At 53.4% G+C, this 17,058-nt stretch overlaps 8 protein-coding genes across 8 annotated transcripts; 3 read left to right on the forward strand and 5 right to left on the reverse strand.

Annotated features, from left to right (window-relative positions):
* Positions 1–2,123: 2,123 nt before the first annotated feature.
* ACET3X_007125 (uncharacterized protein) lies at positions 2,124–3,897 on the reverse strand (the record flags this gene model as incomplete). Its single annotated transcript, XM_069453331.1, has 3 exons — positions 2,124–2,581; positions 2,640–3,122; positions 3,177–3,897. The coding sequence occupies 3 exons, from the start codon at positions 3,895–3,897 to the stop codon at positions 2,124–2,126; spliced, it is 1,662 nt and encodes a 553-aa protein (XP_069305893.1).
* A 1,336-nt stretch (positions 3,898–5,233) lies between these two features.
* On the reverse strand, positions 5,234–5,503 carry ACET3X_007126 (uncharacterized protein; the record flags this gene model as incomplete). The annotated part of the gene is made up of 2 exons (XM_069453332.1): positions 5,234–5,297; positions 5,367–5,503. The coding sequence occupies 2 exons, from the start codon at positions 5,501–5,503 to the stop codon at positions 5,234–5,236; spliced, it is 201 nt and encodes a 66-aa protein (XP_069305894.1).
* A 58-nt stretch (positions 5,504–5,561) lies between these two features.
* On the reverse strand, positions 5,562–6,084 carry ACET3X_007127 (uncharacterized protein; the record flags this gene model as incomplete). The annotated part of the gene is made up of 4 exons (XM_069453333.1): positions 5,562–5,613; positions 5,670–5,735; positions 5,827–5,892; positions 5,954–6,084. 4 exons carry the CDS (start codon positions 6,082–6,084, stop codon positions 5,562–5,564), a joined length of 315 nt encoding a protein of 104 aa, XP_069305895.1.
* A 650-nt stretch (positions 6,085–6,734) lies between these two features.
* Positions 6,735–8,532, forward strand: ACET3X_007128 (uncharacterized protein; the record flags this gene model as incomplete). Its single annotated transcript, XM_069453334.1, has 7 exons — positions 6,735–6,759; positions 6,923–7,037; positions 7,508–7,581; positions 7,634–7,940; positions 8,000–8,241; positions 8,293–8,363; positions 8,419–8,532. 7 exons carry the CDS (start codon positions 6,735–6,737, stop codon positions 8,530–8,532), a joined length of 948 nt encoding a protein of 315 aa, XP_069305896.1.
* A 697-nt stretch (positions 8,533–9,229) lies between these two features.
* ACET3X_007129 (uncharacterized protein) lies at positions 9,230–11,139 on the reverse strand. Its single transcript, XM_069453335.1, has 5 exons — positions 10,898–11,139; positions 10,719–10,844; positions 10,590–10,667; positions 9,846–10,540; positions 9,230–9,798 (listed from the first exon to the last, which is right to left on the reverse strand). The coding sequence occupies exons 1-5, from the start codon at positions 11,060–11,062 to the stop codon at positions 9,408–9,410; spliced, it is 1,455 nt and encodes a 484-aa protein (XP_069305897.1). The 5' UTR covers positions 11,063–11,139; the 3' UTR covers positions 9,230–9,407.
* Positions 11,140–11,218: 79 nt separating this feature from the next.
* ACET3X_007130 (uncharacterized protein) lies at positions 11,219–11,980 on the forward strand (the record flags this gene model as incomplete). The annotated part of the gene is made up of 2 exons (XM_069453336.1): positions 11,219–11,763; positions 11,815–11,980. 2 exons carry the CDS (start codon positions 11,219–11,221, stop codon positions 11,978–11,980), a joined length of 711 nt encoding a protein of 236 aa, XP_069305898.1.
* Positions 11,981–12,990: 1,010 nt separating this feature from the next.
* On the forward strand, positions 12,991–14,889 carry ACET3X_007131 (uncharacterized protein; the record flags this gene model as incomplete). The annotated part of the gene is made up of 1 exon (XM_069453337.1): positions 12,991–14,889. One exon carries the CDS (start codon positions 12,991–12,993, stop codon positions 14,887–14,889), a length of 1,899 nt encoding a protein of 632 aa, XP_069305899.1.
* Positions 14,890–15,295: 406 nt separating this feature from the next.
* ACET3X_007132 (uncharacterized protein) lies at positions 15,296–16,822 on the reverse strand (the record flags this gene model as incomplete). The annotated part of the gene is made up of 5 exons (XM_069453338.1): positions 15,296–15,314; positions 15,407–15,856; positions 15,911–16,303; positions 16,394–16,587; positions 16,637–16,822. 5 exons carry the CDS (start codon positions 16,820–16,822, stop codon positions 15,296–15,298), a joined length of 1,242 nt encoding a protein of 413 aa, XP_069305900.1.
* Positions 16,823–17,058: the final 236 nt, after the last annotated feature.

A 17,058-nucleotide genomic window follows, 5' to 3' on the forward strand; every position in this document is an offset into this window, starting at 1 on the left:
CTTCGAACAACTACTACTAAGTGTTCCGACTGGCATCCTTTCGCTTGATCGGCTTGGTCGCGGGCGCGCCCCGTTGGTCAATTGGTTAGTTGGCCCTTTTGTTGTTGTCGTGGTGGAACAAAACAAAAATCCTGTTTTCCTATATACCCGTGTTGTTATCTTTCCCCAAAGAACTACCACCACCTCCTCCTCCATCGATCGCTTTCTCATCCATCCATCCGTCTCTTCTCTCTTTCTCTCTCTCTCTTATTTGGAGCATTACGGGGGACTTGGGAGCTAAGGGTTTAAAGGGGGATTCATAAGTCTTTGGGCGGTTCCGTGCCAAACCCTTTGTCTCTCTCTGTGTGTTCGTCAATCGGGGTGGGCGTTTATTATATCTGCGCTGCTGTTGGGGGAACAGGCGTCTTGGCTTGGCTTGCTTGCTATGTTCTCGTTTTGACGTACGGAACTTGACTTACCCCTTTTGCCCTTTTTATGCTCTATCTATGTTTTGTTCTGTTTAGTTGGGAGCTTGAGCTTTTTTGCCGACTTCACACATGTCGCTATCTATCTACCTACCTACCTACCTACTTACCACAATACTCGATTTCCTTATCTTTGTTCAATTGCGTCCCCCTTTTTTTTTCTTGGCTGTATCCGTTCGCTATTCACGGCTCCCTACACTATGTGTAGTGGTAGACGTTGTTTATCTCTTTTTCTTTGTGTGTGTGTGCGTGTTTTTGTTTTTGTTTGTTGGTTATTTTTCGATGTTCATGTTCATGTTCATGATCATGGACGTTGGACGTTGGACGTTGGACGTTGTGGAAAGTTGAGGAAAGAGTGGGAATGAAAGAGGAAGAGAAAGGTAGTCGTGGAAAATGCCAAAGTGCAAGAGAGAGTAGAGGAGAGGAGAGGGTCGACTAGGAAAACCCCTCGTTGCTATACCATTTACCTTTTTCATTATTTTGTTTGGATGACGATTGGAGAGAGAGAGAGGGGGGGGAGGAAAGGGAGATGAAGATGAAGATGTGTGTGTGAGAGAGGTCAGAGCCGGGGAATAGCTTTTTACATATCATTCGAGATGACTTAATGCCAGATATAAGTTCATTTTTTTTAAAAAAAAAATACATACATCTTGCATGCGTGCATATGTCGAGTGGTGGGATCATGTGTGAAGTAAATGTGGGTTGTGGTCAGCATGTACGTGCGGAGTGTGACGTTCTTTCTCCACTGGCTTTGTGGATCTAGATAACTCGGTACTTCCATGTCAATTGGCCACTGTGGCAAGAATTCAGCTTGGAGGGGATGGCAGGACAAATATTGATGTAGTAAAGACAAATGCCTTCCTACTTGAGATAGACGGCAATAGGTCTTTTGTATCCAACATGTACATACAGCAACAAGACACAGAACACCCACCAACACCCACCACCATTCAGCCCTACGTAGCGGAGAATTATTCCCCCCACATCATCACCATCCGTCAGGTACACTACTCTAGTACGTGTCTGACGTGGAGAAAAGCCCCGAGGACCCGTCGGCCGTTTCAGCACATGTCACATGGCTCTCTCTGGAACTTGCACCTGCATTGTCGATCGCAGCAGACAGACACGTCATGTGATGCCATGCCATGCCATGCAATGCATGCCGGTTCGGAATCACAAAAACCTCGGTTACAACACCCCCTTGTTGGAACCCGAGGAGCTGGTACGAGGCATGTATTCCGAGGACCCTCTTCCAGTTCCACTTCTGAGAACACATGGCGGATGCGTGCAGTGAGGAGCAGGCTTTGGGAGTAAGTGTTGATTTTCCATTCACTGCTTTCTCTCCTCAAGCTTTGTGAGGATTGTCGGAGTGCTGGTGTGATCTATTTACGGTACTTTGAGCAATCTATGTAAACATCCTATTCATGACCTGGACCCCATGCTTCGTGATCCTTTTTAACCCAAGGAGAGTCGTTCAACCATCAGCCATCAACCATACCAACTCATTAACATGAGCCATGACCCATAACCCGTGATGCGTAATGCGTAGCCCACCGTCCCATCTACCCCATTACACCCCAGCGCACCTCGCTCGCCCCTCAACTCCGCTCACTCACAGTCGACAGCCTGTGCAGCCAATCCGAATACCTGCCCGGCCGTCTAGTAAGTATTCTCACCCCTCCCCCCAAACCCCTGGCCCTCAAGCGCCTTCTTCTTCCGAATCTGATGGATACTCGCCACCGTGGGAATCGTCCTCGTCCCATCGTTACTCATGAGGCCACCAACCGGCCCCCTCTGCGCTTCCAGATCCGGTTCTTGGGATCCCTCCCTCACCTTTTCAATCTCCTCTTTCACCTCCTGGTCCTTGTCGTCGTCGTCCTGGCCGGGGTTTGCGACCTCGTATTCGAGGATCTTGATGAATTGGTAGAAGACGACGGCGATGATGGCGCCGACGGCGGGGCCTACCCAGTAGATCCAGTGTTCCGTGTCAAAGACGCCGGTTACGACACAGGGGCCGAAGGAGCGGGCTGGGTTGAGGGAGCCGCCGGTGTAGTAGACGCCGACTAGTTCTGCGATGAAGAGGGCAAGGCCGATGCCGACGGGGGCTATGAAGGTGGCTGGTCGGGGAGTTAGTTATTTGGGTTGGACTAGGAGAGAGAATGAGGGAAAGCATACCTTTGTGCTTCTCCTTTGCCAACATGAAGATGGTAAAGACCAGCTCCGCCGTAAGCAAAGCCTCAATCATCACGCCCTGCGCCAGACTGGTCCCCTCACCAAGCGTAGTCCGAACGTTAAAATCCGTAGGGAACAAGACGCTAACGATGTAACTGGAGAAGATACTTCCCGTAATCTGCGCTGCAAGTAGCAGGAAAGCGCGGACAGGTGATAAAGCGCGACACAGTAACATGGCGAACGTGACGGCCGGGTTGAACAGACCACCGCTGATACGGAAGAATACCCAGACGTTCACCATGAGGGAGAAAGCAAAGACGAGAGCAATGTAGAGGAGGACAATGGGTGAGAAACCGGCGGCCTCATTGGTCGTCGTGTTCTGAGCTGGATTTGCTGACGACTCAATGTTGGCGACTTGGGTGCCGGAGAAGGCGAAGAAGAGGAACATGGTTGTTCCTACAAATTCTCCTACGAAAGCGACAAAGTCTGTTGCAAATGTGTTAGCGAGGCAGACACATGAGTGACGCGGAGATGGCTTACGGTTCTTTGCATTACTTCCCATCCAGACGGCCCAGGGCAGCCTCATCACAGCCTTCGCGGATGGATACTGTGGCGGTCCCTTGCTTCCTCCACTTCCGACGCCCGGCATAGGAGGCCGGCGTGGGGGCTGATCCGTGTGATCGGGGTAGTACATTTCATAGTTTGGCTTACCCGGTGTATCCGAGTATTGGGGCTGCATGTTTGCATCGACACTATTCCTTGGTATCGGTCCATACCTGGAGTTTTGCTCGATGTAGTTACGGTAGGCCATAGGAGGGCCTTGATTGCGACGGTTAGACCGACGGCGGTACACTTGATGATTGTAGTCTTCCTCATCATAGTCGTCTTCTATGTACGGACCACGATGGGTGGCATGGGCATAAGGAACATTCTGAGATGGTCGTCGAGGCCGAGTGGGTGTCCACTGGTCATTGAAGTCGCCTTGGCCTCCTATTCTTCGAGCATTGGACGGCATTGACCTCAGGGGGTGGTCGCTCTGTTGCTGCTGCTGCTGCTGTTGTTGCGGTTGCTGGGGCAGACTCTGATCAGACTCCATGTGGTAGTCGATGTGTGCTGGGTGGGGTTGTGCAGGTAGTCGTAACAATTCTTGCCTTGAGTCACTGGATGCTCGCGTTGGTGGCATGGCAGGGGATTCCATTATCGTACCATCTTGCAGTGTCTGGCCATAGTACTGAGGCTGTTGGTTGTTTTGTTGCGCCATGTAGGCCAATTGGTTGCGGTAGCTGCTAGACTGGCCGCTGGGGATTTGACAAGAGTAAGAGATGGGCGAAAGAGATGTGATGGAGCGTTCAGAGTAGCGGCCACGCTTGTATGGCTAGTTGGGTAGCGGTGATGTTTGGTAATGGTTTAGTATGCTGTAGATCAACGCTCAGTTATACCTCGTGGTCCTGAGCGGTCAAGGAGACCATATATGTTGGCCGGCCAAGGTTATAGTGAAGACCCTGAATAGACCCATCACCCGCCTCTCGTCATACCTAATTTAGTCCAGTGTTGTCTGTCCGTAGTCTTCTCGGCGCGATATCGCTCCGTGCATTTGCTTCATTCGTTGATGGGGGCAACGGGTGGATTCCATATCCAGGGTTTCGCCCATCGAGGGCAGGACGACGCTGACTATGACGTATCTTCGCTGTCCCTTGATACAAAAATGGGCGGGATGCACCTAGTCGTAGCATGGGGTATCTTGTAAAAGAAGCATGCGTAGCCTGGTGGGGGCAAACAGGAGTTTGGCAGGAGGTTGAAACCAGCCGTTATTCGTACGGCTGGCGATGGCCGGCAAATGAGGAGGCTGCATGATCTTGAAAGTTCTTGCAAGTTACTCGAGAGTTCACAAGGTAGTCGCTTGCAGTGGTGATCGCAACCGGGATGTTCGTGGTAGACTGTCGGTTATCTTGTATGGGTGCTAGCGGGATCCCTGCCGCAATGCAGAATCACAACCCCAGTACCTGTTTCGCCAGCAAAAGTAAAACGCCTAGCTGCGTGGATACGAGAGGCGTTTGAAATGGGCTAATAATGACGAAGATCTGGAAGCCTAGGCGACAAGGCATTTGTAAAGTCGCTATGGTTGTTGAACACAAGGAGTGAAGTTCTGCTTGACACTGCGAACGTTGATCGAAATGATCAATTCCACAGTCGACGATACCGTCATCTCGGATTTTCAGGGTATCAAACTATCCTGCGTGTCGGTGCAACTGAGGTACGTATCCTATTCTCCGTCCGCGCGATGGCTGTCTTTGTGTGAGGCTGCGTAAGCACTACGGCGTATGTTCTAGATACTGGAGGCTGGAGAGGCTAGGCGCGATACGAAGCTGTGTGTTGTTGTCAGATCCTTCGCGGCAGAAAAGCAAAAAGGGAAATTTCGAGTTGTGATCCAGCCTCGTGCGGGGCGGTGGCTGTATTGACCTGGGTTGTATCCATGTAGTGGATCTCCGGATCTTCGATGAGCTGACGTTGTAAGAGGCCGAGGAAGAACCTATTCACACAATGACGCGCTTCCGCGAGATACCGAAATCTCCCGCGGTCACTCCGGATTGCCTCGCTCACTGTGGGATGGAATGCGATGATGTGTAGATGCAATGTACAGAGATGATTACTTGTGGTGTCCTTTTGACGGGACGTATCAGGTGTCAGCATTGAGGTGGGTGATCCACATGGATTGCTGGGGAGCCCTACAACTGTACAGACCCATGCCCAATTTGACACGAACAAGGACGATCAAGAAGCGAGTACGAAGGAGCGCAGGCGCCTGACGTAGGATCAGAGACGTCAATTGCGAAGATTATGTGTTTGACATGTTTATTGTATATCATAGCAAGTTATCGACGAATGGGTCGGCCCGCGTTATTCGTCCGGAGCATCGCGAAGCGCTCACTTTTGCTCGCCCTGGCCTGAGCGCTCAGACTCGGCAATGACATCGTCGCTGCATTGTTGTTAGTTTTGGCGTTTTGTATGTCGCAAAGCTGGAAGTACACTGACATGTGCTTGTCCAAATCCTCCATGTGCTGCCTTTGCGCCTTGAGCTTCTCCTTGATTGCCATGAGCCTGTTTGTTGTCAGAAAAATGTACTCAGTCTTTGCTTTGTCTGACTGCAGGCGAAGTAGATATCGCGGTAGGCCAGACAAGATGTACGTACTTGGCCTTCTCTTCTTGGCGGATGAAGAGCTCCTCGCTAGCAGCCTCGCGCTTGGTGAAGGCGTCACTAACGGCCGAGTCAGTTGGCGTGCTTCGCATTGACAATTCGGATCTTAGCCTCGACTTACCCGCCCATGGATCCAGTAGGTCTTGAAGCTCCTGAGCCGGTAGCTCCCTCTGCCATGCGGAGGGCAGATGCGGAGAAGTAGCGGGGAGCGGCAATTGAGCGCGCGCTCTTGATGATGGATGTGCGAAGCATGATTGCGGTTGGTAGAGATGTTGGGATGGGTGCTGAGAGTGTGTTGTGTGGTTATATACAATTGGTATGCTGAGGTGGAGTGATGGCTTGAAGAGCATGGAGCTTGGACGTGCATGTGCGTCATCGCTCGGTCCTCACGTGATGCTGAAGGGTCTCAACATCGTTGCCTGGTCCACTCTGTAGTTTGGTACACACGAGGCCAGACGTACGAAGGTGGGAGTTGTTCTTACTTGACGTCTGCTCAGGTCAGGGAAAGGAGTCGGCAGGTGATGTGCCTCAATGTGGTCCGCGGGTGTTGGGATGCACATCATATTTCATTGTTCCAAGCATAACAGCAAGTACCGTGAGAGACTTCGGCATTGGTAATAGTACATGTTATGCAACATCAGGGTCCTGGTCTCAACGCCTGTTTGGATCCCACACCATGTCTGTCCGTCCAACAAAGTGTTGGGGACGTTGGAGACAGGGCAGTTATCGCGCCCGCTGCCTGGCGAGAGCCAATGTACGCTCTGCAAAAGCAAATGTGATGCCCAATCGTCGTGGTGTAGGCTGGTCCTTGTAGCTGTCATGGAAGGGGTGTACTGCGGGGCACGCCGTTCAGAGACCCTGTGAGAGCAGAGGCCCAAGGCGGCTCTACAAGCCTGAGAGCAATGGCAGGCACTACGCAGGCGAGGAGTTGGCCGCTGAGGCGGTGACGGGCGCTGTTCGCCTGTCAGAAAACATAAGGTCGCGCCTGTTCTGGGCCGTGTGAAACCAAGGACAGGCAGGCGTGATCGACGCCAAGACGAGTCGGGTTCTCTCCCTCTCAACTCCCCTCCTCTGATAACTCAACCACAAGCCGCCCTCTCGACCAGAACACTTGCACTCCGCTTCTCGTCAACAACAAACACACACCCCGCCTCTAGCAACCTACGCTTCTGCACACTCCCTGCCCTATACCAACTTTTCTCTTCGTAAGTGCTCCACCGCATTCGTCACTGCCCAAGAATCCGCGGACAGCTGCAATTTGCGCCTTCAACTGCAGCAAACAACGCCTGTCGTTCCTATCAACCTAGCCGGCTGTCGAGACCGCCCTTCGCTCAAACCCCCTGGTCGCTGTTGTTGAGGGTGTCGTGTATCGGCGCTCTTTTCGGAGAGCCGTGACAGCTCGAGTCGCCCCTCTCTGCGCATCTGCTCTGTTGTCAGGTGCAAAGGCTACGCAAGCAATTGCTGTGCCTCATTTGCCACATTCTCTGAGTTCTCAACACACGCAGCACAACAATCGGCAGCGGCAGCGGCAGCGGCAGCGAAACGGCATTTTCTCCGACTACAGCAGTAGCGCACATTGAGGGGCTTGTCTGCTGCTCAGCAACTGCGATAACCGCTAGCCGCACTTGTTGCGCGCTCCAACTCGGTTCACATCAGCTAACAGCCGTTTTCGCAGACTACACATCACAATGGGTTACGAAGACTCCGTGTACCTGGCCAAGCTGGCCGAGCAGGCTGAACGTTACGAGGGTAAGGGCATCTGCAATGAGGCACAGCACAGCAAGCTAACCCTGTACAACAGAGATGGTCGAGAACATGAAGGCCGTTGCCTCTGCAGACCAGGAGCTCTCCGTCGAGGAGCGAAATCTCCTTTCCGTTGCCTATAAGAACGTCATCGGTGCCCGCCGCGCCTCCTGGAGAATCGTCACCTCGATCGAGCAGAAGGAGGAGTCCAAGGGCAACGAGACCCAGGTTACTCTCATCAAGGAGTACCGCCAAAAGATCGAGGCCGAGTTGGCCAAAATCTGCGAGGACATTCTTGAGTGCCTTGACGGCCACCTGATCCCCTCTGCTGAGAGCGGAGAGTCTAAGGTCTTCTACCACAAGATGTAAGACACGGCACATGTACCACACCAGCCAGCTTTGCTAACCACTCTCTCTTTTCCAGGAAGGGCGACTACCACCGTTACCTTGCCGAGTTTGCTGTTGGTGACAAGCGCAAGACTTCCGCCGACAAGTCACTCGAGGCCTACAAGGCTGCTACCGATGTTGCCGCCTCCAACCTCGCCCCCACTCACCCCATCCGTCTCGGTCTCGCATTGAACTTCTCCGTTTTCTACTACGAGATCCTCAACTCGCCCGACCAGGCTTGCCAACTCGCCAAGCAGGCTTTCGATGACGCCATTGCTGGTACGTAAAGGACAAGGACACCCTGTCTGAACAAGACTAACAGAAACGCAGAGCTCGACACCCTGTCTGAGGAGAGCTACAAGGACTCCACCCTCATCATGCAGCTCCTCCGTGACAACTTGGTAAGTCTCATCCACACCCTTGTACTCCCACTTCCAGCGTACTAACTCTACTCAGACCCTCTGGACATCGTCCGAGGCCGAGCCCTCCGGTGACGCACCCGCCGGTGAGCCTGCCACCGACGCGCCCAAGGCCGAGAGCAGCGAGGCTCCCGCCGACGCCAAGGCATAAATTCGAAAAACCATAACACAGACGCAAAAACGGCAGGGGTTTAGTGGTGATATGGTGCATCTTGGTAAGCAAACAGTCAATGATGGCTAGACTCATCATTTTGTCAGTGTGGCATGAAGAGTATATCCTAGGTGTGACTTCAGGGCCGGGTATGCGCTTTGTTTAGACTACAAATTTTCAATCCTGTCTACATCCTTTTAGCAGTCCAGTCGTCTTGCCACATGTGCGTACATGCCTTTGTGGAGTCGTTGCTGTCTTTTTTCTAGTCTATGCAAGTCTCAATTTACATGTCGAGTTACATGTCGAGATGCTTCTTTTGCAATTAGAGTGTAGCTGTGGCTGGTGGCTACATGGCCTGGTGTTTCTGTTCCTACATTCTCTTGGAGACTTGTAATGAAAAATATCAGATTCTCAAACTCGCTTTCACTTTCCAGTCGAGGCATGGACTGGTGAGTGCTTAGTGTTGGTGTTCCATGATTGCTACGAAACTGGGGCGCTCCTTCCACGTTGTGATGCTTACGTCACTCATGATCCTGCTGCTTACGAGAGGTCGTGGCCGCAATTTCCTCTTGCACTCACTTCCCGTCCTTTGGGCTTTGTGTAATGTAGTCAAGGCATTGGACTAAAGTTTGCACGACTTCAACACGCTAGCACTGCTTCCTCACATGAAAACACACCACCACCAACTCAAAAGCCACGGCTAGTTTGAAATCTTCCTTGTCAAAATACTCATCGACTAAGTGTACACAAAACTACAATGTTTCTGCCGTCTAAAAACGCTCACAGGCACGGGCACTATAAACACTTTCCTTTGCACAACAACCCCCCATCTTTGTTCATCTCATCAAAGAAGAAGAGGTGGTGGTGGTCATTGTCTAAGACAGCATCCTGCTCATATCATTCCTGATCCTGTTGTAATCCAACAGGCCCTCAATCTGACCGACGGCACTAACGGCAACGTCCTTGTCCCACAGCCTGTTGCGGGCGAATTGCATGACGTCCTTTTCTGTGATGCGGCCGACGACGCGCTCAACCTCCTCGGGGCTTAACCGGCGGCCAGTGGTGACGATTTGGCGACCAATGTCCTCGGCGACGGCGGTAGTGCCGTCGAGGGCGAGGAGAATAGAGGCCTTGAGTTGGGCCTTGGCACGCTCGACTTCGGCGGAGGTGACGTTCATGGAGAGGCGGGACCACTCGCGCAGAGTGAAGTGGACGAGGTCATCTAGCTGGGTGAGGTTGGAGCTGGTGAGGTAGATTCCCCAGAGACTGGGCCGTGTTAGCGGATATCTTCATGTAACTTAAGAGTGACGTACCCAGTGTCAGAGTAGCTGGTGGAGAAGCTCATGAAGCTGTTGGCCAGAGCGTTTTGCGAGACAAAGTTGCTGAGCTTGCTGCCAAGGTAGTCCGAGGTGCCCATGGCGCGGTCCCAGTTGCCGACAATGGCCTGTGTGACGAGGGCAGTGAAGTAGTCGGGGTCGCTCCAGCTAACACCCTCGACGGCAATGGCGATGTTGGCGGTGCCCATGGTGTCGTCGCGGAGGCGGACCTCGGAACCGATGAAGTCGGGCTTAGCCTTTTGCTCGGCCGCGGCGGACTTGGAAGAGTAGTCCTGGGGCTCCGAGGGGAGGTTGGCAAAGTACTTCTCGGCGAGGTCGACAAGCTGCTCGTGGGGGATGCCACCAGCGCCAACGAGGACCATGCGGTCGGCGGTGTAGTTGGTCTTGATGTAGTTCTCGAGGTCGGCGCGCTGGATGCTCTGGATGTTCTCCTTGGGTCCGAGGATGGTGCGGCCGAGGGGCTGGCCCTGGAAAGCGGTGGCGTGCAGGTGGTCAAAGACGACCTCCTCGAGCTGCTTGTCGACCTCCTCCTGCTCGCGGAGGATGACATCGCGCTCGCGCTCGATGGCCTGGGCCTCGAGCTTGGAGTTTTGGAGGATATCGGAGAGGATGTCGACGGCGGCGGGGACGTCGTTGTTGAAGGCCTTGGCGTAGTAGACGGTGTTTTCGCGCTAGTTTTGTTAACATGGCGTCCATGGTCAGTCTCTGCATATGACGTACCGAAGTGTAGGCGTTCAGGTGTCCGCCCATGTTTTCTATCTCGAGTTCCAACTGCTGCTGTGTGCGCTTCTGGGTTCCCTGTGCCAAGCATCAGCATCCTGTCGTGCCCCAGTGCCATTGGCATCGTACCTTGAAGGCAAGGTGCTCGAGGAAGTGGGCAGTGCCGTTGGTCTTGTCCGTCTCTGCGCGGCTTCCTGCGTCGATCCACACGCCGACGGTCGAAGTCTGGGCCCATGGGGAGTGCTCGGTAGCGATCTGGCGGGTTGGGTCAATTGCAGTCGACAAGAGGGCTACTGCGGCGGGCCTACCGTGAAGCCATTGGCGAGGGTAGTGGATTCAGTCTTTGCGCCGTAGCTGACGGGCGTGGCCAGGCCGCGGGTCAGAGGCGAGGCTCGCGAGGACTTGACGGCGTTGATGGCGGAGCGAGAGCGCATGCTCTGCTGCAGGTTGAGGGCGAGCCGGCGGGAAGCCATTGCGTGTGCTCGCGGTGGCGGGTGGGGGATGGGACTGTGATGGATGGGGTTGGGGTGGGTGTATCGACGACGTCCAGCTGCAGCTTGGCCTAGGTGAGGTGGATGAGTTTCGTCAAATCTGCCATCACGGGATTTCCCGGCCTGCACCGTCGGCCAATGAGCGTCGCAGGGACGTCAGCAATCGACATCCGAGGCATTGTCGTCAACATCGTTCGCCCTTCGGATATTGCATCTTGCGACCTCTCCCACCGCGACCGCGACCTCTGCATCCTCCAGCAGCACACAATGGCCTCTGTCATGCGTCCCGGCCTCCTCAGGCAAGCTTGCCCGCCCGCCCACGCCTCGCAGCGCATGCTGTCGACGGCCGCCTCGACCACCAGCCGCCCGCTCGCCCAGCAACTTCGCCCAGCGTTCCAGCGCTCAGCCATCCCAAAGGCGACACGCATTGCCGCCTTCCACGCCACCCAGCGCAACCAGATCCTGCCACCGCTGCCCCAGAAGATCATCGGAACCACAAACGACCCAGTGCCCGTGCCCGACCCCGACTACGCCCACGGCAGCTACCACTGGAGCTTCGAGAGGATCGTCTCCGCTGGCCTTATTCCCTTGACCATTGCGCCCTTTGCCGCTGGATCGCTGAACCCCCTTACCGACTCCATCCTCTGCGCTCTTCTCGTCGTCCACTCGCACATTGGCTTTGAGTATGTTGGTAGCAAGCGTTTGTAGTGGGCACGCTGGCTAATGTCACACAGGTCCTGCATCATCGACTACTTCCCCGCCAAGCGTGTTCCCAAGACGCGAAAGGCCGCCATATGGGCTCTCCGCGCTGGAACTGTCACCCTGGGTCTTGCCCTCTACTCTTTCGAGACAAACGACGTTGGTATCACCGAGGCCGTCGCGAGGTTGTGGCACGCATAGATATATTCTTGGATCGAAATGTAAATGCAGAGGGACGTCTCTTTTTTTATTGAACTACTGGACTATGGGGGAGAGTGACTATGTCAATCTTCCTTTTTCTCTTGACTGACTTGGTACTTATGATGAGCATAGGCAACAGCTTTACTTGACTAGTTATACCCATGCAAGACCAAGGATAGTGAAGATGAAGTTGTCGTTCAAGTCAGCCCGAGGCCAGCTCTCGTTCACGAATTCTGGAAATTCTGGCCCAGTTCATGTATGAGCTATGCATTGCGTGGGAAAGCTAGATTGGTCATTGAGCCTCCCAGCGCGTTGGAAAGGGCACCGAGGAATAGAGCTTGCGATTGTTGGGACCAGATGTTGGTCTTGGTCGCTTGGAGTCGCTTGAAGTCGACAGTGGTAATCTGATGCACTTCGCCATAGTCTCCATGACTTGGGCGAGTCAGTGGATACCCTACGACTCCTGGCGGCAGAGCAAAAACGATAGACAGTGGTTGGTGTATGTGTCTCATTATGCGATCTAGTTCGACAGAGTTTCAAGCCTTGTGACAAAATGGACATTGCTTCGACATGTCAATCACTTGACGTGAGGTTGCTGACATGCGCAGCCTTGCCCCACCTCAAGGTTGGCGCGCCTTCCGTGCCTACAAGTCCACCACCCAAAATTATCAGGCAATCAGGATGCTAACACGGTCCTAGACTCCATCCGGACACCAACACGCAATCGCAGAGACAACTGCCAAGTTTCCCTTCAGATTTTCCTGTCATCTCTCGTCGCCACTACTCCATTCAGTGGCAGTACCTCACAATGACGTCCTGGCACTTTCCTCCGCGGTGCTCGCGGATCGCAAACGAAAGCGGCGCACTCATACATTCACTTGCACTTGATCTGCTGAGTTTACATGTTCAAATACTCATCCAAATTCCGACATCAACATTACATCAACATCACCTAGTAATGCAGCCTGCGCACGTCGCCCACAACTAACCGAGCCTGCGCCACTACCCATATGGATATCCAGAAAGACCTCGTTCAGGTCGACAGACTGAACATTGGACTCGATCGGTCACGTATCACCTCCCAGGGGCAGATTGAGATACCCACAGATCACTCTGAAAGTAGCAATGACGACACACCTCGCTCGCACAATCTCAACCCAAGTACGGAGGACCATGTTCCACCAAACACATCGTCTGCTGGCAGGATAGTCAACAAGGTTCGGCGGAAAAAGCACAACGCCAGTGTCAAGATCAGAAAAACCCTGCACATTGCAAAGCCAGAGGATGAGACTGAGGAGCATGATCCGGATTCGGTAGTACTTGCTGATACCACGGACGTGAAGCAGTCGAACTCGCGCCTTGATCACAAGTCTATGGAACCGGAGAAGCACACACTGAAGGACCTTTTGCACGACCCAATCGACACGGTCAAGTCTAAAGGACAGAGTCAGGGAAACCAAGAAGTTGCAGCAAACATAGCTGTGAGCGACGTTCCTCACGGCCAGGAGGTGGATCTGGTCAACGCGGCGAGTGCTGTCAACCATGCCAAGACAGAAGCCGAAAAGACGCAGGCTGAGGAAAGTTTCGCCGAGATGCTCAGGCAGCGGCAAAGTACCTATGTTCGATGGTCGCTCGATCGACATGTCAGCAAGATCAGAATCCTACCACGCGAGACTGCGGTACTGAAGCCCAAATCAGACTTTGAGAAAGTGGACACCGCAGGCCGTACCGTTACCGATTGGAGAGCGTATAGCTCGCACCTACTGGACTACTACGCTCATCGGTATGGTGGACAGTACATTGGCTTCGGCTCTGAGCTGCCGACACCATCCAAGGAAACCATCATGCCAAACATCGAGCGCCTCATTGTAGCGACGTCGCCGTTCCAGGAGTTCATCATGACCACGCGTCGGGTGTACAGGTGGGAGCACCCTGCCGAGACCACAAAGTACCTCGTAATCTACATCATCCTGTGGTATATGGACCTCCTTTTACCAGGTGCTCTGTCAGTAGTATTGTACCTGGTCGCAGAACGCCGCTTTCACGGACAGTCCATCGAGGACCTGCGCGACGATATCAAACACCGCGAAGACGTGGAGAGAACAGCGCTCTCGCTCACCGAGTTTATCGAAAAGCAAGGCGACGAGAACTGGGCGCACGACCTCCTCCAAGATCTCGGCCCCTGGCTCATGGTCCAACTAGCCGATCTAGCAAACTTCTTCGAGAGCATCCGCAACTTTTACGAGTGGAGAAAGCCAACGCGCACGCTTTCCGTCCTTGTAGTCCTCGCTGCGGGTATCCTTGCCACAGTCCTCACACCCCTCTGGCTACTCGTCAAAATATCAACTTTCTCCGCTGGTTTCACCTTCTTCTGCCTCTTTCCCATCTCCGTCAATTTCCCAGAATACCGCCTCCTCGTCTCGCCTACGAAACGTCTGTTCTGGAATATCCCCACGCATGCCGAGTGGGCGGTTCAGTACATACAAGCCGAGGGTCTTCGTGCCATCGCTGAGAAGCAGAATGCTAGCGCGAAAACAGCCGCCCTGGCGGATGGGAGTACTCTCGATGCTGCTGCCATCTTGTCAGAAAAGGAGGATTTTGCCTCGTACTCGTGCCATTACGAGAAAGCGCCTGGACACCTCGTCGTCAATCAGACAGGAGTGCGTTTCGTCGCAAAGGGTCCATTGCATCAAGTTCTCTTTTCTCTCCCGTACGATCGGATTGGCTATCTGGAGAAGCAAGATCGGCATATGGAGAAGATGGCCAAGGTACTCAAGGAGTGTGCCAAGGACTTGCGTCTCGTCGACAGAGATGGACAGGAGTGGATACTGCATGAAATGGAGAAGAGAGATGAGGCGTTTAGTCAGATTGTGGGGTTTAGTCGGACAAAGTGGCAGGTGATTTGGTAGTTGCCCCTTCCATATTTCCCACATTCTCGTTTACTAGACACAAGAGTAGATGAATTCAAAATATCAAAATGATTCTCACAGGCAAAAACTCTGTATTGAATACAACATCTCAAGACACATTAAAAAACCATATCCTCAAATCTTCTCTCCAGAAACACTCCCCTCAGTCGCGACAATCGTCGTCTCCCCACTCCCCAACGTCTCCACCAACCGCCTCGGCCCAACATACCCCCTATTCCTAATCCAAACATACCACCCACCCAGCAAAATCGTCACACCGCCTACGAGCGCACTCGTATAATTCATCGTCGTCGTATCAAACGGAACCGCAAACGGGAAACAATAAATCGGAATCCACACCACCATGTACCCACACGCCACACTCGCCACGGTATAAAACACGGGGTTAGGCATAGTAAACGGACCTTTAATAACATGACGGCGACGCGTCAAGATATTAGGGAGAATAAAGGCGAGATACGACAGCGACGAGAGCACGATAAAGGAGCCGACGAACGCCGAAAAAGCCGTCGACGAACCGATATAAATACAGCCCAGAATGGTGTTGATGACACCACACGCCAAGGTAGCATTAAACGGGTTCTCCCACTTCTTATCGATTTTGCCGATCCAGGCTGAAAACGGCGTTGCGTCGTCGCGGCCGAGCGTCCAGAGCATGCGGCCAGAGGTAATGTAGCAGCCGATGTTTGTGCAGAACGTAGGGATGAAGATGACGAGCAAGAGGCCGAGGGAGCCGCCGTGCGAGTTTGTGGCTTGGCGGTAGAGTTCGGCGAGGGGAAAGGGCCAGGGGTTTGAGAAGAGCGAGTCGAGGTCGTTTACGGCGTAGAAGATTGTGATGAGGTAGAGGAAGGCGGTGATGAAGCCGACGGTGTATTGGGCGAGGATGGCTTTGGGTATGTTGGTTCGGGGGCGGGGCAGTTCTTCTGCGAGATGGGAGACACAGTCGCTGTTTTGTTTGTTAGTGATTCCTGTGCTTCTGATCAGGAGAAGCTTGACTTACGGCGTCCCCACGGCAAAAGCACCGTTCAGCATGCCGGCGCAAAACACAAAGCCGTCACTGCTCCAGCCTGCTTGGTTCTGCCACTCGCGCCACACAAACTCGTTGCTTGCATATCCCTTGCCGCTTCTGCTGGGCATGATGGCGCATACCATGATGGTGATGAAGACGCCCATGAGGATGAAGAAGAGACCAATGTTTGTGAGTTTGGGCAGAGCGCGGTTGGCAAACATGACAACGAAGCAGGCGAGCCAAGTGACGATGAGGTAGACAATGAAGACGTGCCAGCGTTCAAAGGCATAGCCGGGGTGGAAGAGGCCGTACATGGAGATGACCTGGTTGGCGAGGATGGAGGATATCGACGCAGTTCCGAAGATCCATCCCAGAGCGTTCCACCTGTGCGGTGTTAGTCGTGCCTACTCGTGTGCAACTCCTCGAGCCGGTAGCAAGGTGCTCGGCAGATGTGGAGTGATGCTTCAAACATACCATCCTGCGTAGAAGCCGATAACTTTACCAAACCGCGCTCCTCCTGTCACGCTAGCCCAGTGGTATACACCCGCCGATGAAGGGATAGCAGACGCCATCTCGGCAATACAGGCCGCTATCATAAAATAACAGCATGCGACGGCAATGAATTCGTAAATGACACCTGCCGGGCCGCCATTGTAAAGCGCGATGACCTGAACATGGTTAGCATATCGTGTCCTATACGTTAAAAAGGGTACTTACAATAGATCCTCCCAACGCTGCCCAAACATTTCCCGTGGTAATGCCAATTGCGCAGATGCTCAGCAGACTGAAGTTGCGCTCGAGTTCCTGCTTGTGACCCGAAGCATTCAAGACCTCGCCCAATTCGCCCATGGTCTGGTCGACATCCGGTCTTGGCTTCTCAGCCGACTTCTTTTCCATATCCATGATTGGCAATCAATGCTGGCAGTGCGCCAGATACTGCGCTGTAGTCGCTGTAGTCCTGCAACTCGTTTTCCAGGAGGGAGGTTGTTGACAAGGGGGATATACAAAAAGCGACAGGAATGTCTTGATGTCAATAGTCGTGTATTGCCCAGACACGGGAAGCCCGAGGCGTAGATTACCAGCCTTATGGGGAAGGAATCAGTGGAGTAGCGTATCGATCGCAGATCAAACGGCCTTGG

The sequence above is a fragment of the Alternaria dauci genome, chromosome 6 (genome assembly GCF_042100115.1).
Source record: "Alternaria dauci strain A2016 chromosome 6, whole genome shotgun sequence".
Lineage (NCBI taxonomy): Eukaryota > Fungi > Ascomycota > Dothideomycetes > Pleosporales > Pleosporaceae > Alternaria > Alternaria dauci.

Coding starts and splice junctions, on each gene's coding strand:
- ACET3X_007129 (XM_069453335.1), bottom strand. CDS start 11,062: ATGGCTTCCCGCCGGCTCGCCCTCAACCTGCAGCAGAGCATGCGCTCT. Junction 10,845..10,897: donor CCCTCGCCAATGGCTTCACG/GTAGGCCCGCCG, acceptor CCAACCCGCCAG/ATCGCTACCGAGCACTCCCC. Junction 9,799..9,845: donor ACCAGCTACTCTGACACTGG/GTACGTCACTCT, acceptor AACACGGCCCAG/TCTCTGGGGAATCTACCTCA.